A 20,564-nucleotide genomic window follows, 5' to 3' on the forward strand; every position below is an offset into this window, starting at 1 on the left:
TGAGATCCTGTCCATTAGGCTTTCTTTCACAGAACAACAACAAAATACGTTCTCTTCTTAACTACAGAAAAGATTGAAGTTGGAATGGTAAGAAGTTTTCCTGAGTGGAAATAACCTGATTACAGCTTTCATATTTTAAGAGAGACATTCAAGACAGTCAAGTGCACAAACATGCTCTGAAACACATATTCAGTTTTAAACTCAAATTAATTACATTTATTTAAAATAAAACCAAATGGCAGGTGGTCTTAACTGGATGCAAAACAAGTTTATTTTTCATTAGTGCTGAAAGAGCTCAATGAGAAAAAACATACCAAAATCCCCCCCAAAATCTTGAAGGTTAAACTGAACATAGTTTTTCTGTTTCTTAAATGCATTTATTTATTTATTTTTTTTACAAGATGAAACTCTTTAAAACTGGATTAGTACTGATTGATCATGATACCAAACAGGAACAGATGCCCCAGGAAACATGAAGAGGACAAGAAATAGTAATAAATATGTACTAAATTGTGAGTGTTAATAGCCATTCCTTTAGGAAGTCAGGCTTATCAGGAGGAAACAAGCACGTGGTCCGGATCAGAACTGCTTAAAGACCTTCTAGTCCAACCAGCTCATTTCACAAAGGTGGAACAGGTCTCCTGACAACCAAGATCAGTGCTCCTTCTACCAGGACACACGTAAAATCAATAGGCAATGTCAACCAAAGCCAGGAGCTGATCCCCGTTGGGTATGTTGGTTGTACTGAATTTCCTCTTCCTGCAATTAGCCAGATGGTCTGGGAGGCTGTAGGATTCTGTTTTGCCTATGCGGGAACATTATGAAATAACTAGAATGGTAATCAATTAAGAAAGGTGGCCCGAGTATGGATCCCAATACTTAAAAGAAGATCTCTATTAATGAGTCATGCAATAGGAGTAAGAAGAGAAACCTCAGAACCTGGAAACTTAATTAAGAAAAAGGTAAGGCACATAAAGATTGAGTTAAGTTTCAGTAAAACCTGGACATTCACTTAGACTGACTTGTAGAATGACAGTGCATAAACTTACACCAGGTACACATCATAACATATGTTAACTTTCGTTTATGAAAATGTTAGTGACAATCAGTTACTTTTATAGTAATGGCAATGGACTTAAAATGAACACTGCACACACCAACACCACTTATCTTTTTAAACTAATGACATGCCTTCGTGTCAGCTGTCTATACCAAACATGAACTATATCTTATTTTTCATGCATTGTACTTTATACGTATATTGTTACAGTCAATCCAAAGAGCTGAAAATGTCATTTTGTGGCCCATTTACCCAGATACCACTATTTTTTCATGGAAACATCCTCTAAGTGAACTGAAACTCGAGCTTTTTTTTTCTTAGCTATATTTTGGGTTAAATTACATAATAAAACGATGAAACGTCTCAGGTATAACATCGTAATATTTTTGTAAAAATGTTTTCTCTGAAAATGCAAAAATAGGTCATAGAGCAAAAGACAGAGAGATACCAGCATCTTAAGCAGTTAAAAATGCATCCTCTTAATAACTGTTGTAAAACTTGCTCTAAAAAATAAATTAAAAAACTATGTAAGAAATTTGAAGTGTTTTATTACATAGGCATAACCATAATAATAATATGAGAACAGATACTACATTAAAAAAACAAAAAAACATATCCCTGAATGCCCTTTCTTCACCCAGAATGGCAACTACTTAGAATTAAGCAACAGAATTGATTAAAGAAAATACACATTGGAAATTTAAAAGAAAAAAAATCACTTTATAGGTTTGAACAAAAAATGATGAGCTTTTTACCTGGCCCCAGAGTAACGTTCCCATTCCTAGGAATATTGACCATAGCCACTGTTCTATTGAAAGTTCTGAACAACTGAAAGGTTTTCCACCAAACTGCACAATTATTATCTGGAGGAATAATCAAGAGTAAATTTATTTAAATCTTTTAAACTTGACATTTCATACACTTCAAAAATTACCCAAATCTGTATCCTTTAAAACTCAAGCTGAATAATGATTATCCTGATGGTGACGTGTATTGTCATATTCACAGCTGAAAATAAGACAAATGAAAATAAATTGAAATCTCTGATCAAAATTTAAAATGCATGTATATTTCATGATTATGTTCAGTTAAAAAAAAAAAATTCTCCTGATCAGGAAAATAACTTTACGTTGTTTCCAGTATGATCCAAGTAACTATATTCCCTTGTATTATATAATTCTTTGAATAATTTATGCTTTTCCATAAAAGACAGTGCGCTTTTGTGGAAAAGACCAGATATTATGAAAAGGGAACATGGTAGTCAATCTTTCTTGTTTCCCACCTACACAGCTGTTCATTCTTAGTTCACATTTAGATGTCCGGACAAACAGGAATGGTGGACGAGGACAAGTGATCCGTAAAATTCTATGAGATACGGTGCTTACTTAGGTGGTACACTCTCAGAAATTTGCTCCCCCTTATAAATAAAGAGGGAAGTCCAATGACCGGCATAGATAAAATCCTTAATCCAGTGCTTATGCTTCTCTCCTTACTTTCAAAGACCTAAGACCATACATAGGAATATTAAGAATTAAGTGAGTCTGACAGGCTTCTCTTTGACATGGCAGTGAGTAGCTGCCTAATACCGAAGTAAAAGAGAATCAATTTGGTGTTAACATTTTAAAACTTTTAAGGTACGGACTCCGATCTTTGTAGCGGTACTAGACTTCAAATTCAAGTGATATGTATTTGTCAATTCCACTGTTTTTCTTAGTCAGGATTATTTCTACACTTGTACCAATGGATTTCCAATCAATCATAACTAATTTGGCAGTCTTCCTTGGATTTTAATAGAGATATCAAACTAAAATAATTTTCCTTGGTAAACCAAGAAAACAAGCACAAAAGCTCAACATTTATTTATTTGAGTGTTTTCCATTTCTTCTTTTTTTTTTAAATTTAAACTTTATCTTTTGGTATTCTTAATAAGGACGTGAAAGGTGTATTAAGATGCTGGGCAAATGATCAATGACTGATAGGACTGTATTGATTGAGTTTTGTAAGAAATAATAATCTTTTATTTTAGAGTTGTAAGGAATAAAACTTCCTAATTACTTAGGGCATTTACTTCTAAGAACAAGGACTAAGTTTCCACATACTTTTAATATATCCCTCAGATCAACAGGATACTACAGAACTGTGTAAGTGTGCACAGATCCATTTTCCAAAATGAGTGCTCAGGGAGCCTTGCATCAGGTGCTACCTTCTAAAATTTGGAAGCAGTAGCATTAAACAGAGTTCAACAAGTTTCTTAACTGTAGGATTTCTCAAAGCCTTTGATTTAATTTAAAAAAGAGAAAAGAGAAAAAAGAAAAAAAAGAAAAAAAGCAGCCAGCATTTGAATATCTCCCTCCCAGGAAGTAAGCTCAGATCTTCCCGAGTGTACAGTCTCCCTTAATGCCTCAGTAATTCTGTGATGCGGCCTCATATATGTATTATCCCCATTTCACAGATGAAGAAGCTGCAGCCTGTCAGAGAGTCACACGGTTACTAAGAGGCAACGATCTGACCCCATGACTGACTCGTCAGTTTGTACTTGTTACTATAATGGTATATTGCTTTAATAAACTACAACAGGTAGTAACATAGGCAATATTTCCTATACTTATCTGAGGATGTAAGAGCAACCGAAGGAACCAATGTTTCGTGAAACGTTATTTTGAAAACACTGATTCTGTGTTAATCGCTAGAAAGTAGGAGATAAAATATTTACAAAGAATTCTGGATTATTATGTACTTTATGATCTGTCAAAAAAAAAAAAAGGCAAGAAGAAAAATCAGCTAGTAAGTGAAAGAGACAGAAATTAAATTGAATACAATTTATAATAGGAAGCCCTTCAGGGACCTCTGCTCTACAATCAAGACTCTGGCTAGACTGTTTCAGAAGTAAACAGAACGAGATATGTGTATATCAAGGTCCATGTTTTCCTACCAAGCTAAAACTGGCTACAAAAGTGCTATTCAAAGTGCCACTCCATGATAAGAAGATAAGGAACAGGCACTAGTGTACAAATCGATGCATGTTTGCTTAGCAGAATCACCGCTGCTATTACTTACAAACACACACCTCCAGCAATGAAACAAAAACCCTCCTTGAAACACAGGGTGATTAATGAAGCTGCTGATTTATAGTCTGACACATGCTTCTTACCTCACTGTGGACTTGTAATAAACGGACCAGGAGCTGGTCCACAGACTATACTTTTGAGTAGTACTGGCTTATATATAAGGCACTGATGAATGATACCCTCCCATTAAACTCTTCTGGGTATATCAATCTTTGCTGAGAACCAAGTTACCAGATTTGCTTGATAGAGAGGCAGTTAAATTTTCTGCAGTCCTCATATATTAGGAAGATAAAATAAATCCAGTTTTATAGCAAGTAAAAGCTACAATTTTAACATGTCATGAACGATATTTTTTTACAACCTGAATAAAATACTTCCAGCAAATACTTGTTGCAAGTAAGCAACATTTTCCCTAAAGTTTATGGAAATTGAAAGCTAAAACAGAAATAATTAAGTCTAGGGTTTTGGTACCTAGAGTACATAAGCCATGGCTGAATAAACTTTACAATTCTTCAGTCTTCATTTCAAAACAAGCTCCATCACTGCCTGACCCCTTCAAGCTCACTGTTTAATTTTAAATCTTGTTTTGATGGTATAGGGAACTCTTGAACAACACTATTTAAATTGCCCAAGTTCATTTATACATAAATTTTTTTCCGTAAACACAGTACAGTACTGTAAATGTATTTTCTCCTTATGATTTCTTGGTAACATTTTTTTCTCTAGCTTCCATTATTATAAGAATATATATATGACATGTAAAATATGTGTTGGCTATTTTATGTTATTTGTAAGGCTTCTGGTCTAGAGTAGGCTATTAAGAGTTTTGGGGGAAGTTCTAAAGTTATCCTCAGATTTTCAACTGTGCAGGGGTGGGCTGGGGCCGGGAGGGGGTGGGAGTTGGTCCGCCATCCCGTGTTGTTCAAGAGTCAGCTGTATTACAAAATCAAAAACTAGCATGTACCAACTCAGGAAGCAGCATTCAGAATCAGGTGAATCTTAGAATATTCATTTCAAGTACTATTATTTAATAAATGTAACTGTAGATACAATTACTATCAATTGCTCGAAGCCAATAAGTGATCACTCTAGCTAGGCTAGAAACTGGTAAACAGTAAGATTTGCCTTAAGTAAGTAACATTAAAATTATAAGAGTTTTGATAATGATATAAACAATCGGTATCAGCTTATGTGTAAAGTACCACAACCACAGAATCAGTAGTGCAATTAAAATAGTATTAGCTTTATATACTCTACTCAACGTGGGATTTCAGGATACAGCATATTTTAACTTGACGTATGGTATTTAAAATCTTTTAGGGTGTCATTAAGACAATATAAAGAAGCCCCACACATGCAGCGAACAATTTCTGGGAACAAGCTGTTTATCTAATATCTCCTACATGATCATCAAATTTGAAACTATCTTTTCCAATTACCCACCTGTACCACAAAAGTGCCTAAAACAATTGTGCAGAAGATGGCATTATTAAAGATTCCTTCGAACACATTTCTTTCACCGTGAATTTTCCGGGCATTTATTTCGTTGAAAAGTTGCATCAGCACAAAGGTATTAAAAACAATAGTATAATGTTCCGAAGGAGGAGCATGCAAAGGAGCATTTCTTCCACTATCAATATCAAAAAACTTTTCTCCTGAAAGAATGAAAAATTACTACTTTGTAATTATCATACAAAACAGTTTAACATTTCAAGAAAAGTATGCAATAATACAACCTAGCCAGAGCTTTATTTGATCTTGAATAACAGCACGGGTTAAGTTGGAAGAAACCTGGGGTCATCTAGTACAACTCCATTGTTTTACAGATGTGGACGTCGAAACCCCAAAACTACAATATTTAAGTTAGTGGCAGAGCCAGGACCAAAAAAAAAATCAGGAATCTTTTTACTTCCTCCCACTGTCTATCATAGTGCTTCCCTAAGCAACATCCACTGACAAAGAAGAGAAAGGAAAGATACATGGGCAGTCAGAAACAGAACTTTTGTTCTTGAAGAATCTGCAACATTCAAACATCTAGGACGGTATTAGCTTGGAACAAAAACAACCGAAGCTTTATCAGGCATTGAATTCTTACCAGCGAATAAGAGTGTAAAGACTACTACAAGTTGATAGAATGCATGACCCAAAATATTCTTCATCATGGTGCGTGAGATGAGAGGCTTATTTCTACCATAAGGCTTCCGAAGCAAGAGAGATTCAGTGGGGGGTTCAGTTGCCAGAGCCAGGGAAGCGAGCGTATCCATTATGAGGTTTACCCACAGCATCTGCACAGCCTTAAGCGGTGAATCCTAGAAAAGATAGGTTTCCTAATAGAAATTCACAACTATTCAGGGACTCAGCAATTCTCAGGAAGCCTTTTGTAGTTAAAAACTCAAAGAACAGAACAGGATAACATTTTCATATTAATTAACCTACATTGTTAAGCTTCAGGTTATTCAAATGTTTAAGTACTTTAAAACGGTAGCTTATACACACATTTTTGCTTTAAAACAAACATGTTTTAATGAAAAACAACAACAATAACTACAACAAGAACAGCCGTGAACCTACTTGAGTAATACAGGCGCCCGTGAAAGCAACTATCACTGCGACCACGTTAACAGTGAGCTGGAACTGAAGAAACTTGGAGATGCTGTCATAGACATTTCGTCCCCACATCACCGCTTTAACGATGCTTGTGAAGTTGTCATCCGTGAGAATGATGTCAGAAGCTTCTTTAGCTACGTCCGTTCCAGCGATACCCTAAGAAGAAAAATGCTGTGAATTAGACTAAACGTTTGAAATACCACGCTTAAGTATCCAAAAGGGCAGCAGTATGCGATAAACCAAAATTTGCCATTATACTGAATGACTAATGACTGACATTCACTGTAAAAAAAAAGGTAATTTAGTTATTCTACAGTATCTCTCAGAAAGCGATTTTACCTAAACCAAAATCGAACAAAGAGTAAGGTATGGGAAATAAAGTTCAAGTTGGGTTTAAAAAAAGAATGCATCACCCAAGTTCTTCCCTAAAAGTCGCACAAAAAGGTGTATTAAAATAAAAACTTAACAAAATCCAAGTTAGTGGGAAAGGACATACTGCAAGGAAATCTTAAGAGGCCGGAGAGGAGATAAGCAAATAGGAAGTAGGCAGGCAGACCCCACAGAACGGAATCCCACGCCAAGAGTAGGGAAAGCAGAGGAAACTTTCTTTGGACAACAGACTTTCCTACATAAGGCTCAGTACTTGGCAGCACCAGGCAGCACTGGAAGGAGGGGTAAAAGTGTGAATAAAAATTGAAGGACTTCTTAAAAGTCTAGCAAAGACACTGAAGAAGTACCCAGAAGGTCCAAACTAAGAACAACTCTGTCCATCAAGAGTAGAATAGCATGGGTTAGCAAGCTGTAGATTAATAATGAGTGAGCTACAGTGATACACAACACAGATGAATTTCATAAGCATAATGATGAAGAAAGGATGCTGGACTCAAAATACATGTAAGATTCTCAGGTTCACAGTTTGGAAACAGACAAAAGTTATCTTCAGAATACTAGTTATCTTCGCAGAGAGACAGGGCAATGTTTAGAAGACAGCGTGATTGAAGCTTCAGGTAACAATCTATTTCTCGCCTTACACAGAACAGGCGTGCTCCCTTGTGATAATCCATTCAGTTGTACATTTATGACTTACGGACTTTTCTGTATGTGTGTTTTAGGTTAACCACAAAATTAGAGGAAAAGGCAGCTAAGTTCTCAAGGCCTGTTCCCAGGTCCATGCAACCAAGTGGCAATTTGCCATGCCCTCTGACCTGGAAGAAGACTGCCTGGTAATTTATCCGAGAAGGTATGACAAAGACAGTGCAGACTGTGGGGAGGCGGGGAGGAAGTACCAAGCACTGCTGAGTACAGGGGTGTGCTACTGAAAAAAAAAAGGGGGTTAAGGCTAAGTCTGCTTAATGAGTATTGAGACCACCACCTCCTTTTCCCTACTTGTTTTCTAGAACACCAGTATTCAGGAGTGCCCCCTAGGTAACAGATTTGAAGATTCTTTTCTGGGAAATTTGATCATCTGAAGAGAAAAGACCTGAAAATACTACAATTCAAGGTACACTAAGGAAGTGAAATAGCCAAGCCAGATCACTTTACCGAGAAGCTTCTCGTTGACAAATCCCACACATAGCCCCGAGGCTTTCCAGCTTTCCACCGGTAAATACGCAGAGACAACCAAGAATCAACCCCCTGACATCGGAAAGACGAAACCCAAACAGACTTTGCCGAGATGAAAGCTTATTTAAGAAGCCAAATCCTTACAGAGGTAAAAGGCACATCAGTGAAACATGAACACAATACTAAAACAAGGGCAAAAAAGTCAGCGATCGAAAAATAACTCTTGGAGAATAAATATATGATCACAGAAACTTAACAACAACAACAACAACTCAGAAACTAAGGAAATGTCCCTGAAAATATAGCAAGATGATAAAGGTATGGTAAGCTGGAAAAAAAACAAACACCACAAGATAATGAGTCCAAGCAGTTCAAGAAATGGGATTGGGGATGGTGGTGGATGTTCCAAAAGAAGAAATGGTGGAGGGGTGCCTGGGTGGGTCAGTGGGTTGAGCCGCTGCCTTGGGCTTGGGTTGTGGTCTCGGAGCCCTGGGATCGAGCCCCGCATCGGGCTCTCTGATCAGCGGGGATCCTGCTTCCTCCTTTCTCTCTGCCTGCCTCTCTGCCTGCTTGTGGTCTCTGTCAAATAACTAAATAAAATCTTAAAAAAAAAAAAAAAAGAAGAAGAAGAAATGGTGGAGACAAAGTAAGCCTAGCATCAAAAAATTTCACAAAACTGAAGAATATGAGTTTATTTCATAGTAGAGAGTTGTTCTATGACAAAATATCATTACGTTTCAAAAGACTGGAAACGAAGGAAAGACATATGCATCTCCAGAAAGGGGGGAAAAAAAAGAAACCCATAAGAGGTTCAGAATTCAGAATGGTATGTAATAATAATGGAGGAATGAATTCAAAATTCTGAGTGAAAAACTGATTTTCAAACGAGACTTCTATACCAAGTCAGATTAAGACTCAAGAGTAAAAAGAGGATGGAGATTTCAGTCATAAAAGTTACGAAAATGTTTAACTCTCATAAGCTTTTCTTCTCAGAAAGCTAATGGAGGAGACAGTTACTCCACGAGGGAGTAAATCAGAACAGACAATGACATTGAGTCCAGGAAAGACCAGATCCAACATGACAGAGGAAAAGGAAATCCTCAGGTATGGAGAACAACAAGACAGCTGGGTAGTAGGCCTGGGAGAGGCCACACTCAAGCATGTCAGAAGGTCTGGGAGAGGAATCTCTAAGGAGGTAAAAATGTAGAAGTGCTAGATGATTCTGATGTAAAGAATGGAGAATTTGGTGATGAGTTCATTTTAAGCATCTACAAAAACTAAGCACAAATGTGAATACATTTAAAAAAGAAAACTCATTTAAAATAAATAGTTTTAAAAAGGGAATGAGACAATTTATAGGGAATACAAGTTGTTGTTCAAGGAAGTAAGAGTCAGGATGGTAGACTACACAGCTCAGCTTAGAAAAACATTTATAGGGGTGCCTGGGTGGCTCAGTGGATTAAGCCGCTGCCTTCGGCTCAGGTCATGATCTCAGGGTCCTGGGATTAAGCCCTGCATCGAACTCTCTGCTTAGCCAGGAGCCTGCTTCCTCCTCTTTCACTGCCTGCTTGTGATCTCTCTCTGTCAAATAAATAAATAAAATCTTAAAAAAAAAAAAAAAAAAAGAACAGCATTTATAGGGCGCCTGGGTGGCTCAGTTGGTTGAGCAACTGCGTTCGGCTCAGGTCATGATCCCGGACTTCCAGGATCGAGTCCCGCATCGGGCTCCCAGCTCCTTGGAGAGCTCTCATGCTCTCTCACTCATTCTCCCTCAAATAAATAAATAAAATATTGAAAAAAAAAAAAGAACAGCATTTATAGTCACAATAAGGACTGTATACTGGTCTATCGGAAATTATGATCTAATTCTGGAGCAAGAATGACAGGGTAGGTCCTGTGTAGTATGCGTTACGGAGGGGAAGCGGTCTGTGCCTGGTGTGCCTGTCGAAGTGTCAAATATTTGTCTTCGCCAGTGAGATGTCAGTAGCAAGTGCTTTATTGTAAACAAATAAAAAAGCACCATCATGTAATTTAAATATATGGAGGCAAACAATTAAGGGAAACAAAGAGCTAAAATAGTTGGTTTCCTTTTGTCAAAAAAACCCACAAAAAACAAAAAACTGGAAGAAGTAGGGGGCTTAAGCAATAAGTCTTATAAAATGGCTTGACTTTTTAAATCCATTTAGTGTATTGATGACACAAAAACAAAGCTCAAGTTTTTCTCAAAAATATTCCATGAGGGAACAATTTAAATTTAAAATTTTAGCCTCTAGCTTCTAATCAGAATATTTTACTTTTAATGTACAACATATTTAACACATCTAAACCTCACAGGTCTTCCTGCCTCTAATCATTTCCCATCTTTTTCATATGCAAATCTCATCACTCCCTTGTTCAAAATCCTTCAAAATATAAGAAGCAATTTTGAGATGTTAATTGGTGTCCAAATAAAAATGAGTTCCACTATCAAGTAAGTCTGGGGAACTTCCACCAGAAAAAGTTAAGTAGCTTTTTTTATGAGTTCTGAGTTGTGTGCCACCATGCATGGGAAGTCTCCAAACTTCTCTTACTCCATCAGAAGACTGTCTGGGTGGGGCTGATGTACTGGATAAAAGAACAAACTCCTTATGTCAGTATTCAAGGCTCTTTGCAGGTGCTGCCTGCCGATCTAACTGACTTCATGGACCATTCTCCTCCAACAGCACACCCCTTCTAGACAAGTTCAACTTCTTGTAGCTCACGAGGGTCCCTGCACTGTACATCTCCATTTCCTCTTCTCCGTCCCTTAACCTTTTCCCCAGTCTCTCCAGGCAGAGTCTCCCTCCTTGACATACACCTTGTGTTGTGTCTGGTCCTTCCCTGGCTGCCACTATGCTCTGAGTACTTACTTATTCCCCTGTGTGCTGAACCTCGAGGAGACAACTACTCACTTCTAATGTTTCTGGACCAGAATACTGAAAACTACTTCTTAATATGTGGAGAATAAACAAACAAATCCTTTATTAATCCAAAGTTTAAAAAGACAGTATTTTAATTACCTTAGGGAAGATTATACTACCAAAGATGTATTTGGTTATAGAAATCCATCATGGAATTCAGGCTTTGAAGACAGAGATAACTGTATGTTATGGTTGGCTGAATTTTGGTAAGAATAATATAATATAATAACATAATATAGTCATTATTTTAAATGTACCCATAAAAGCTTGCAAATCAAAAGGAATCTATGGCAAGCGGCTATACAGAGATAAAGCCAGACCTCTTTGCAACCTAATCATATACTTATATTAGAGGCCTTCTGCAAATCTTATTTTATTGTCAAAAATTTTATTTCAATGTTGACTTTTCTAAGTATATATAGTGTGTATAAATATACACACAGACACACAGACACACACACACACACACACACACACACACACAGAGGATATACAGATAGTATTTTAAAATGCTATTTCTGCCTGCAAAGGAAGAGAAATTTAATAGGGACTAACCAGTAGCAATTTCTTGCAGGTATTTATTAAAAACTCAAGTCAAATAATTTTGTCCTGCAGTTTTAAAATATGAATTTGGACAACTGAATAAATACATAAAGTAAACCCAGGCTTGACTGAGTGCTTTGACATTCAAGTCATTCCTTCTGTCTTCTAAAACAGATTTAGATTTTTGACGTGCTACTTTAAAAAAAGGTGGTACCACGGGCCTAAAACGTCAGGGCTTCCAAGTGAAACAAGGCAGTCACTGTACTGTGTTTCTGTTTGTAATACTATATTTACCTGTGTGCACTGAAAGTCCTTAGCATCTGCCTTAAAACACTGAAGGTCTGGGAAGCAAGCTTTTTATTTTTTAAAATGAACTGTAAATCAATGCCCTCTTGGTCAGCTGTCCCAATGAAAAGTCAGAGTCCTGCTAAGTGCTCAGAGCAGCAGAGAGTGATCGTGTGTTCCTACAATGAACAAGAATCCCATGTGCCCACAGCCAAAGGGACAGGACCTCAGTATTCCTTCTCCCTTAAGCTACTTCGCACAAATCTTCAGAAGTTCAGACAGATGTGCTGCCAGCCGTAATGAGTCTGCAGTAGGGCAGGGTGGGGAGCTCTGGGTTCACGGCTAGGGGCTGAGAGCACTTCACCCACATAATTTCCTCCTTGTATCCCTCCCATGCCTGCTGAAAGCCTGCCACCATGGTGATGGTTCTGCTACCTCCCTATCTTAGCAATACACTAACAGGGGGACAAACTATACAAATAAATCCTGGTACGCACATGTTTTCTTGTATCTGAAACCTGTGGGCCCAGACTATGTTTCGGAATTCAAGTCTCCCACATTTTAGAAAGATAATGACGCACTTATATCCCACCACAAATTTTCCCAGAGGGGATCAGCACCCCATAAAAACATTAGTATCTATACAATGGCTATGATTGTTCATGGTAAGTGGGACAAAAAGTCCTCACATCCATTCAGAATTATGTCTTGATGTCAAAAGAGTCTGTTGCAAATTTAGGGAAGAAATTTCAGTTTTCAGATTTTTAGATTTGGGAATTGTGATTATAGACCTGTACTTTCAAAAAAGTAAGTTAAAATTAGAATATTTGTTTTCTATGGCACTGAAGGTACAAAGATTCATTCCAACACTGAAAAGCTATAAGAAATCGATTCAGAAATATAAAACAACCTAATTTCAGGCACTAAACATTTATGTAGCATCTGTATTTCATGATATCAATTTTATAATAAATACTTCATCAGTACTATGGCTAGTGTAAAAGAATATAAAAATGAAATGCTGAAGTTTTCTAGCACTTTAAATAATCGAATCTAAATAGAAGACTTGGGGGGGGGCAGGTTTTTTTACAATCAAAAAAGGACTATAGCTATTATACATGAAATGATGATGTTCAGTTACTCTTAACAGACATCTTCAGTGGAACAGAAGATTCTCAATTATATTTTTAACTCACACACTCACACATATACCTTCTCTCTCTCTTTTATTCAAAGCCTGTCTCCTGCTTAAGAAGATTGTTGTAAGGTTCAGATCAGACAACAGGTATTTATATATTTTGCAGAGTACAAGGTAAATGCTTGATGTTATAGTTCTTCAAGAATCACCTTCTAGCCAGATTTCACTGCATCAAATGAACATGGTTACAAACTATTCAGATTTACAAACTAATTTAGGCACATACTATTTTCACTCAAATCTTAAAGGACAGTGTTTAAAATCAACAGTGGGGCGCCTGGGTGGCTCAGTGGGTTAAGCGCCTGATTTTGGCTCATGTCACAATCTCAGGGTCCTGGGATCCAGCCCTGTGTCAGGCTTCACACAAGCAGGAAGCAGCTTCTCCCTCTCCCTCTGGCCCTTCCCCTACTCATGCGCTCACTCTCAAATAAGTGAAAAAAGTTAGTTGCAATCTAGTAACAAACAACTTAGCCAGTAAATTACTTCTGAATATTAAACAGGTTAAGTTCATACCATTGCAAATCCAACATCAGCTTTCTTCAGTGCTGGGCCATCATTTGTACCGTCACCAGTTACAGCTACAACCTGGCGTTGTTCCGACACAGTGCTGTCAATTATACCTGAAAAAAAAGTAAATATTTGTGCTGTAAAAATATCCCCTTTAATTAACAAGGTGATTCTGCAGAGGACCCTGACCAGCCAGTTTTACAGACTCGATGTTAAAAATAAACAAACAAATACAGAGAAATGGAAACTGCTGAGGTGTTGGACAAGGACCAAGTCCAGAAACTAAGGTTACACGAAGAGCAATATCCTGTTTTAATGAGGATAAACACAGTTCACGGAAGGTGTCAAAAGGAAATGTATTTAGATTTTACTGGAAGAGATAATATCCAAGATCCAATCTACTGTTCAGTATCTATTATTACTTTGGGAAACAGAACACATTTCTGTATGAACAAACGGTGAATTAGCCATAAAATCCACTCACCTTTAACCAGTGTGTGTTTGTCAGTAGGAGATGATCTGGCAAGTACTCGAAGCTTTGGCCAAATCTTGTCTATCCGCTCTTGCTCAATCTATAAATATTCGTGAAAGTTAAAATGTACCCAAATTAGTTTTATAATTCCCAAATTAGCTATCTGGCATATGTATCAGCAGTTCTCAAGAGCGTGGTTAACAGACCAGCACCATCAGCAACTCAAGGGAACTTGTCAGAAATGCAGATTTTTTTAGCAAGGCCTCAAGCCTATCATTTTATCAAATCCTCTGGGTTGGGGGCCTAGCAATCAGTTTTTAAAAGGCTCTCTGGGTCACTCTAATGTATACTCCAGGTTGAGAACCACTATTTTATATATATATATATATATATCACACACACCATTATAAGATCAAATTTTGAAAATCTTCCCACTGCCTATGAAAATAAAAACACCTTAAAACAGTATGAAAAGCAAAGAATTTGAGGTGTCCTAAAATATGCTCTGTATCAGCCTTTCCCAACTCTTCCTCCCATACTCACTTATATATATTATACTTCTGAAATTGGCCTAGACTAAAAAAAAAGAAGTGCTCACTCCCTTTAGGACAAATTTCTCTATCACTAATCTCTTTCACGTGCTAAAACGTTTTGCTTCTTAGGTGTAGGCTGCTTTCCCTCATTTGTGATACATAACCCATAGTGCATATTCAATATGTTATTGGTTGAATGAAATTCCTAATATATGAAAAATACATCAACACAAAAACTAAAGAAGCCCTTACCTCTCCTTTTTCATTTCGTATTCTTCTGTTGAAATCTTTACCTTCGAGGCATAGAAAATCTTCCCCCGGATGTAAAATACCACATTTGGTAGCAATAGCCCGAGCAGTATTAATATTATCACCAGTAACCATCCGCACAGTAATTCCAGCCCTCTGACACTTCTTTATTGCCTCTGGTACCTGGTTTACAAAGAAAAAATTCATATTACAAAAGAAAATTAGTATTTCCAAATAATGCATTACAGCATAGTTCCACAAACAATGACCATTTTACTTTCATCTCAAGATATTCAATATTTCTTGAATTACTCCCAATAATCTCTTCTATCCTCTTCCATTGCCACAGTCCTAGTTCAGGCTTCATTTTCAGTTATGATCCTACTTAACTTGTTTGCATTATTTATTTACCAAAGGCATCTTAAAATGCTCCCCCCCCCAACTATTATGAGGTTCTTTTTTGGTTGGCTTTCTGGTTTTACTGCCCAGACAACACCAGAGTAAAATGCTGGGGTGTGCTCTTTAGGGTTAAGGTGGCTCACTTTTCCCCTCCCACTCTGTATCTTTTAAGGATTACCCTACTTATTCTTGTACATTTAACTGTCCTGTTTGTGCTAATAATTTTCCCAATCTACATCTTTCTCCCACCTCATTGTGAATGCTGAGTTCATAATTTCATCACAGAAGTGAACAGAGGAATCTGGGAGTCCAAAGACAGGGAGACCAGGTTTTTTAAAACCTACCTAACAGAAACCTAGGGGTCATCTGAGCTCTTCCAATCTCTTATTCTACCCATCTTTAAATGACAATGAGTCCTGTGGATTGTACCTCAAACCTTCCCTGCACCTTGTCTCCCCTGCTTGTTGCCTCAACTACCAAAATAGCTTTCTAATTGGTATCCCTGTTTTTATGTTTGTTTCTCCTGTAAAACATCTGATATACCTGATGATAGAATTATTTTTCTAATAGATTTTCTTAAAAATACATGACAATTTCTCAACTGTTACACTATTAAGCCGCAAAGTTCTTAGTATAACAGAGTTTCACATTGAACCTCAAAGTAATTTCTAAATTTATCTAAAATTTTTCTCTACAAGACAGTCTGATGGATGAATTAAATACATATTGTTTCTGTTTCTCTATTTCTGGCAATTCCCTTTGCCTAGAGAATACTTCCTGCTCTTCTCTAATCAAGATATCCATACTGATTCCTCTGGAGCAGAGGCTACAAATGCAAACATCTATAGAGCCATGTGGGTAACATAAATGAGAAAAACACAGAACCCCAAACTAATGCCTAATGAGAAAGCTACTTGGCTTTAGCCTATTTTTTTTTTTTTTTTGCTATGATGAAATAAATGCCCAATGTTGATAGAACCTATGACTTTAAGAGAAAGTAGAAAGCTACATTTGTGTATGCTTTCTCAATACATAATACTTTACACACACACACACAGAGTCCAAGGAAAATCTGACTGAAGGCTAAATTTGGCCTTGCAGACTGACGGTTTATGACTTCTACTGTAAATACAGTTTAAATGTAATGTCTCTGAACAGCTTTTATGGCCTACCTAGACAAAATTGTGTCTTCATACAGCACATGCATCTATTATTTTAAAAAAAAATCAACATTTGATTTTGAAAACATTGCTTAGCAAAAAAATGTAATGTATATCCAGATATCTCATTTGGATGAAAAGTAACCCAAAATTGTCCACTATTATTGTCCAATAATTGGGTGGTATCCTGAGATCACTTGGAATAGGGGGACAATGAATAAAAGACAGAAACTGGTGTCGGGTTAAAACCATGCGGCAAATAATATTAAAGAAGGGCAAACTAACATTTATGAATGGCCCACTAACCATACCAAATATCTTCAAATAAAGCCCACAAACCACCTCCACTTTTACAATAAGAAATTGAAGAGAAGCCAATTACCTTGCTCAAGTACCTACGCAAATTCAATAAAGCTGAATTTATTCTAGATATCTAATCAAAATTCTCTGTATCAGAAATGCAGTCCACAATACCCACTCACAGAAAGCTGTTTTATATTACATTGTCTCATATTAGTCTCAAAGTATCCATCTCATATTGTGATACTAAAAACAAAAATTAAGTGCCACTTTCATGTTTAAAAAAAAAGATGAAACTCTTAATCAATCTCAATGCCAAAAGCATGAGAACAGCAATCTACTTTCAGAGGACAAAAGCTATAGACACCCTGATCTAATACTACATCTAGGTAAGAGCTAAGCCATAAATCAATGCTTAAAACTTTGGTTTCCTTTTGACCAAAGGCAAACATCACCCACCTGGGTATTTCATCATTTCTGAACAGATGGCAGCTTGGTTCTCCTACTCCTTCAATAATATCATCTACCCCTCAGCTAGTAATGGAAGACTGACTGTCTCTCCTCTGTAAGACATCTACTTGTGGAGCTAGACTCTCCTCAGGAGAGCTCCTGGAGCCCCTCGGGTGAATTTCCCAGCCTAGGCTCCTTTCAGGCTACTAGGTCCAAATGCCTACAGGATGTTACATTAGGGTGATTCAGACACCTAAAAAATGTCAAGAATCATATATCCAAACCCAACAGATTCATTCCTATTGGTTTTACCTCCATTTACTTTGAAATCATCCCTCTCTTTTTGTCTTCCCTGCCACACTGTATGTAGTGCTAAGCCATGATCATCTCTTCCTGGGATCAGTGTGATAATCCCTTCTCTGCTTTACTTCCTCTTCTATTTCCTACACAGTACCTCAAAGAGTATTTTAATGACACAAATTGTGTTACTTCCCAGCCTGAATTTCTTTAATTACTTCCCACTGAGTTTTAGAATAAAATTCACAACCCATATGTTTTGTAAGACCAAAGATAATCTTATCTGTCCCTTCTTGTCGACACTTACGGCCATACTGGCCTCCTTTCTAACTTTGAAATTTGCTCTCTCTGAATTTTTTGTTCCATTTGCCTGAATATTCTTCTTGCAGCTGTTAATATGGCTGGCTCCCTTTCCGCCATCAGATCTCAGTTCAAATGTCATATCCTCAGAGATCTCCTAATGTGTCTAAGTCACGTAATTTCATCACCCTGAGCATACCCTTTATAGCCCTTTTCACTCTTGTAATTGTCGTATCTGGTATCACCCTCCCAACTACCCCCATATGCCAACCAGAATGTAAAACCACTGAGGGCAGGGACCAAGTCTTATTCCTTACAGAATATATTTTCACTTGGCATACTGTCCAAAAATTTATCATTTTGTCTGTTTGGTTGTCTTCTCTAGAAGACAAATATCATGACTATTTTGTTTACTGCACTATTTCCAGTTCCTAAAAGAAGTACTTAATATAATACACTGGGTACTGAATCAGTTAGCTGAGAGTCATTGAACAAAAGCTGCTTTTGCCTTTGTGCTTTTACTCATGTTGCTGCTTTGCTCAGAATGTGCTTACAACTGTCCCTCGAGGTTCAGCTAACACCGCATCCGTTAAGACTCAGATAGGTAATTAACCTCCAAGAAGTCTTACGTGACCCCTTCAGTGGTTCACAGAGCATAGCAGTGTTTTCAGTACACCTTTTAGACAAAGCCAGATTTAAACATAATAGTTTAGTTCTATGGTCTAGAGCTAACCTCTATACACCTTGATTTTTTTTCTCATCTGTTAAATGAGAGTAATGTCACAGAGGTAAACATTAAAAGTAGTAACATATGTAAGGCAGTTGGCCTAGTATCTGGCACACAGAATTCATTAAAAAGATGTTATTGCTTTAAACAAAGTTGGGGGCTCATGTTCTGTGCCCATATAACATGCTCTGGATAAACCTAACAATGCACTAACATCCTGGATTATGTTTACATGTTTGTGCATCCCCACCCAAGAGTGACTTCTTTGAGGCCAGGGACTGGATTTCAAAAATCTTTAAGTCTATAAAGATTACCCTAGTACAATGCCTGGTGCATTTTTTTAGCAGTTGCTCAATAACCTTTAAAATAAACAATTTAAAGAAGCCAAGCAAAGTGTATAGATGCATGCTGTCAAATATGGTACTAGGATGTTTAAATTCAAATTAAATAAAGTACAGAAAACTCATTTTTTTTTCAGTTGAACTAGCCATGCTTCCAAAACTCAGAAGTCACATGTGGCAAAGAACTACTGTAGAGAACATATAGAAAACTTAACATATAGAAAACTTCTATCATCACAAGAAAGTTCTACTGAACACTGGTCTAGAGACCATGAAAACAAGTAACTTAATACATCTGTTACTTAATATAAATATCAACTGAAAAACCTACCCAGCTCAAGGCACCGTGTTAGGTTATGGTGCTATCAGTACATAAAATCCCAAAGAGAAGCAGTCTAATTAAAAACCATCAGTAAGTAGCATATACATCGCAAGCACTGTTTTTTTTTCACCTATTTTGGATTCACCCAAGAAAAAACAATAAAATCACAAACACCAATGTTACTAGAAAGCTGGTCCCAGCCAGTGCCTGGATCCCCTAGGGTTAGAGATTGCGCACATGCAGAGCACAGAACGTTTCACCACCTCAGGTCTCACAGGGTCTTCAATCCCCACAACAGCAATGCACGTGAGGCCGGTGACAATATCATTTTCATTATCCCACTCTGGTTCGGGTTCTCCTGCTGGGAAATCTCTGAATGCAAGACATATGGTTCTCAAGCCTTCTGATGCCATCGGTTCAATCACTGTTTTTACAATATCATCACGGTCCCTTGGTCTGAACACTTTTGCCTCACCATTAGCACTCAAGATTTTGAAACACCTAAAAGGAAATGTTGAATCCAAACATCAATAATTAACAAATATAATGGTTAATGCCATTTAAGTGAACTGGAAGGGCTAGAAATCATGGGATCTGATACTAGGAATTTAGAGAATTATGTATGCTGCATTTCCACAGACTTAAATCACACTGGCTTTTTACCTTTCCCTTTATACAACAGATCTAGTTTTTATGGTTCTCGTTTTACAGTTCTCCGCCTTATCAGTTATTCTAGATATTCTCTAAACCTTCTCTTTTGGAAATGCAATGCTTTTAAAATTTCACAAAGAACCTCTAGTGGCAGAGGAGAATAAATTACACAACTGTCCATCCTGGTACAGAATCAGGCATTAACACAAAATTCATAAATATTCTTCTTTTAAAGTAAAATACCAAATTCAATCAACCCCTTACCTGAGATGTTGTTTCATCACCTATATTGTTTTAGCCATGAAATAAAATAATAACTTATTGTTAAAGTAAGCATTCTATTGAAACGAGAGACATAATGCCAAAATAGTTTTATCTTCAGTGACACTAACTACACAATTTTAATTATGTAGTGAACAGAAGTCACATGATGTACTTCCCTAAAGTTTATTTTTTATGACTCCATTGTCTGCCCCTCTCCTTTGTGATGCCACCTCCTTCTGCTTCTAGGCGGTGATGGCCAAATCCACGTCTTCTGTTTTGATGGTTTTCCAAAGCTCTCCATTACTGCTGAGGAGCTCCACAGGGATGCT

The 20,564-nt window shown here is 37.2% G+C and overlaps 1 protein-coding gene across 8 annotated transcripts in view; it reads right to left on the reverse strand.

Moving 5' to 3' along the window:
* ATP2B1 (ATPase plasma membrane Ca2+ transporting 1) overlaps positions 1–20,564 on the reverse strand; it is a 123,857-nt gene that overhangs the window by 9,054 nt on the left and 94,239 nt on the right. For 7 of the 8 annotated variants that reach the window (XR_006607537.1, XR_006607536.1, XM_013054206.2 and 4 more), the window contains exons 12-19: positions 19,584–19,821; positions 15,028–15,207; positions 14,255–14,342; positions 13,777–13,883; positions 6,700–6,891; positions 6,224–6,437; positions 5,572–5,783; positions 1,816–1,923 (exon numbers count right to left, since the gene is read on the reverse strand). Coding sequence is in view for 6 of the 8 variants with exons in the window: in XM_013054206.2 (XP_012909660.1) it covers positions 1,816–1,923; positions 5,572–5,783; positions 6,224–6,437; positions 6,700–6,891; positions 13,777–13,883; positions 14,255–14,342; positions 15,028–15,207; positions 19,584–19,821 (1,339 nt within the window). In the remaining 2 variants the exon portion in view is untranslated. The other variant, XM_045082981.1, reaches the window with a different exon arrangement.

The sequence above is a fragment of the Mustela putorius genome, unplaced genomic scaffold, assembly GCF_011764305.1.
Source record: "Mustela putorius furo isolate JIRA1106 unplaced genomic scaffold, ASM1176430v1.1 tig00000640_pilon_pilon_pilon, whole genome shotgun sequence".
Classification (NCBI taxonomy): domain Eukaryota; kingdom Metazoa; phylum Chordata; class Mammalia; order Carnivora; family Mustelidae; genus Mustela; species Mustela putorius.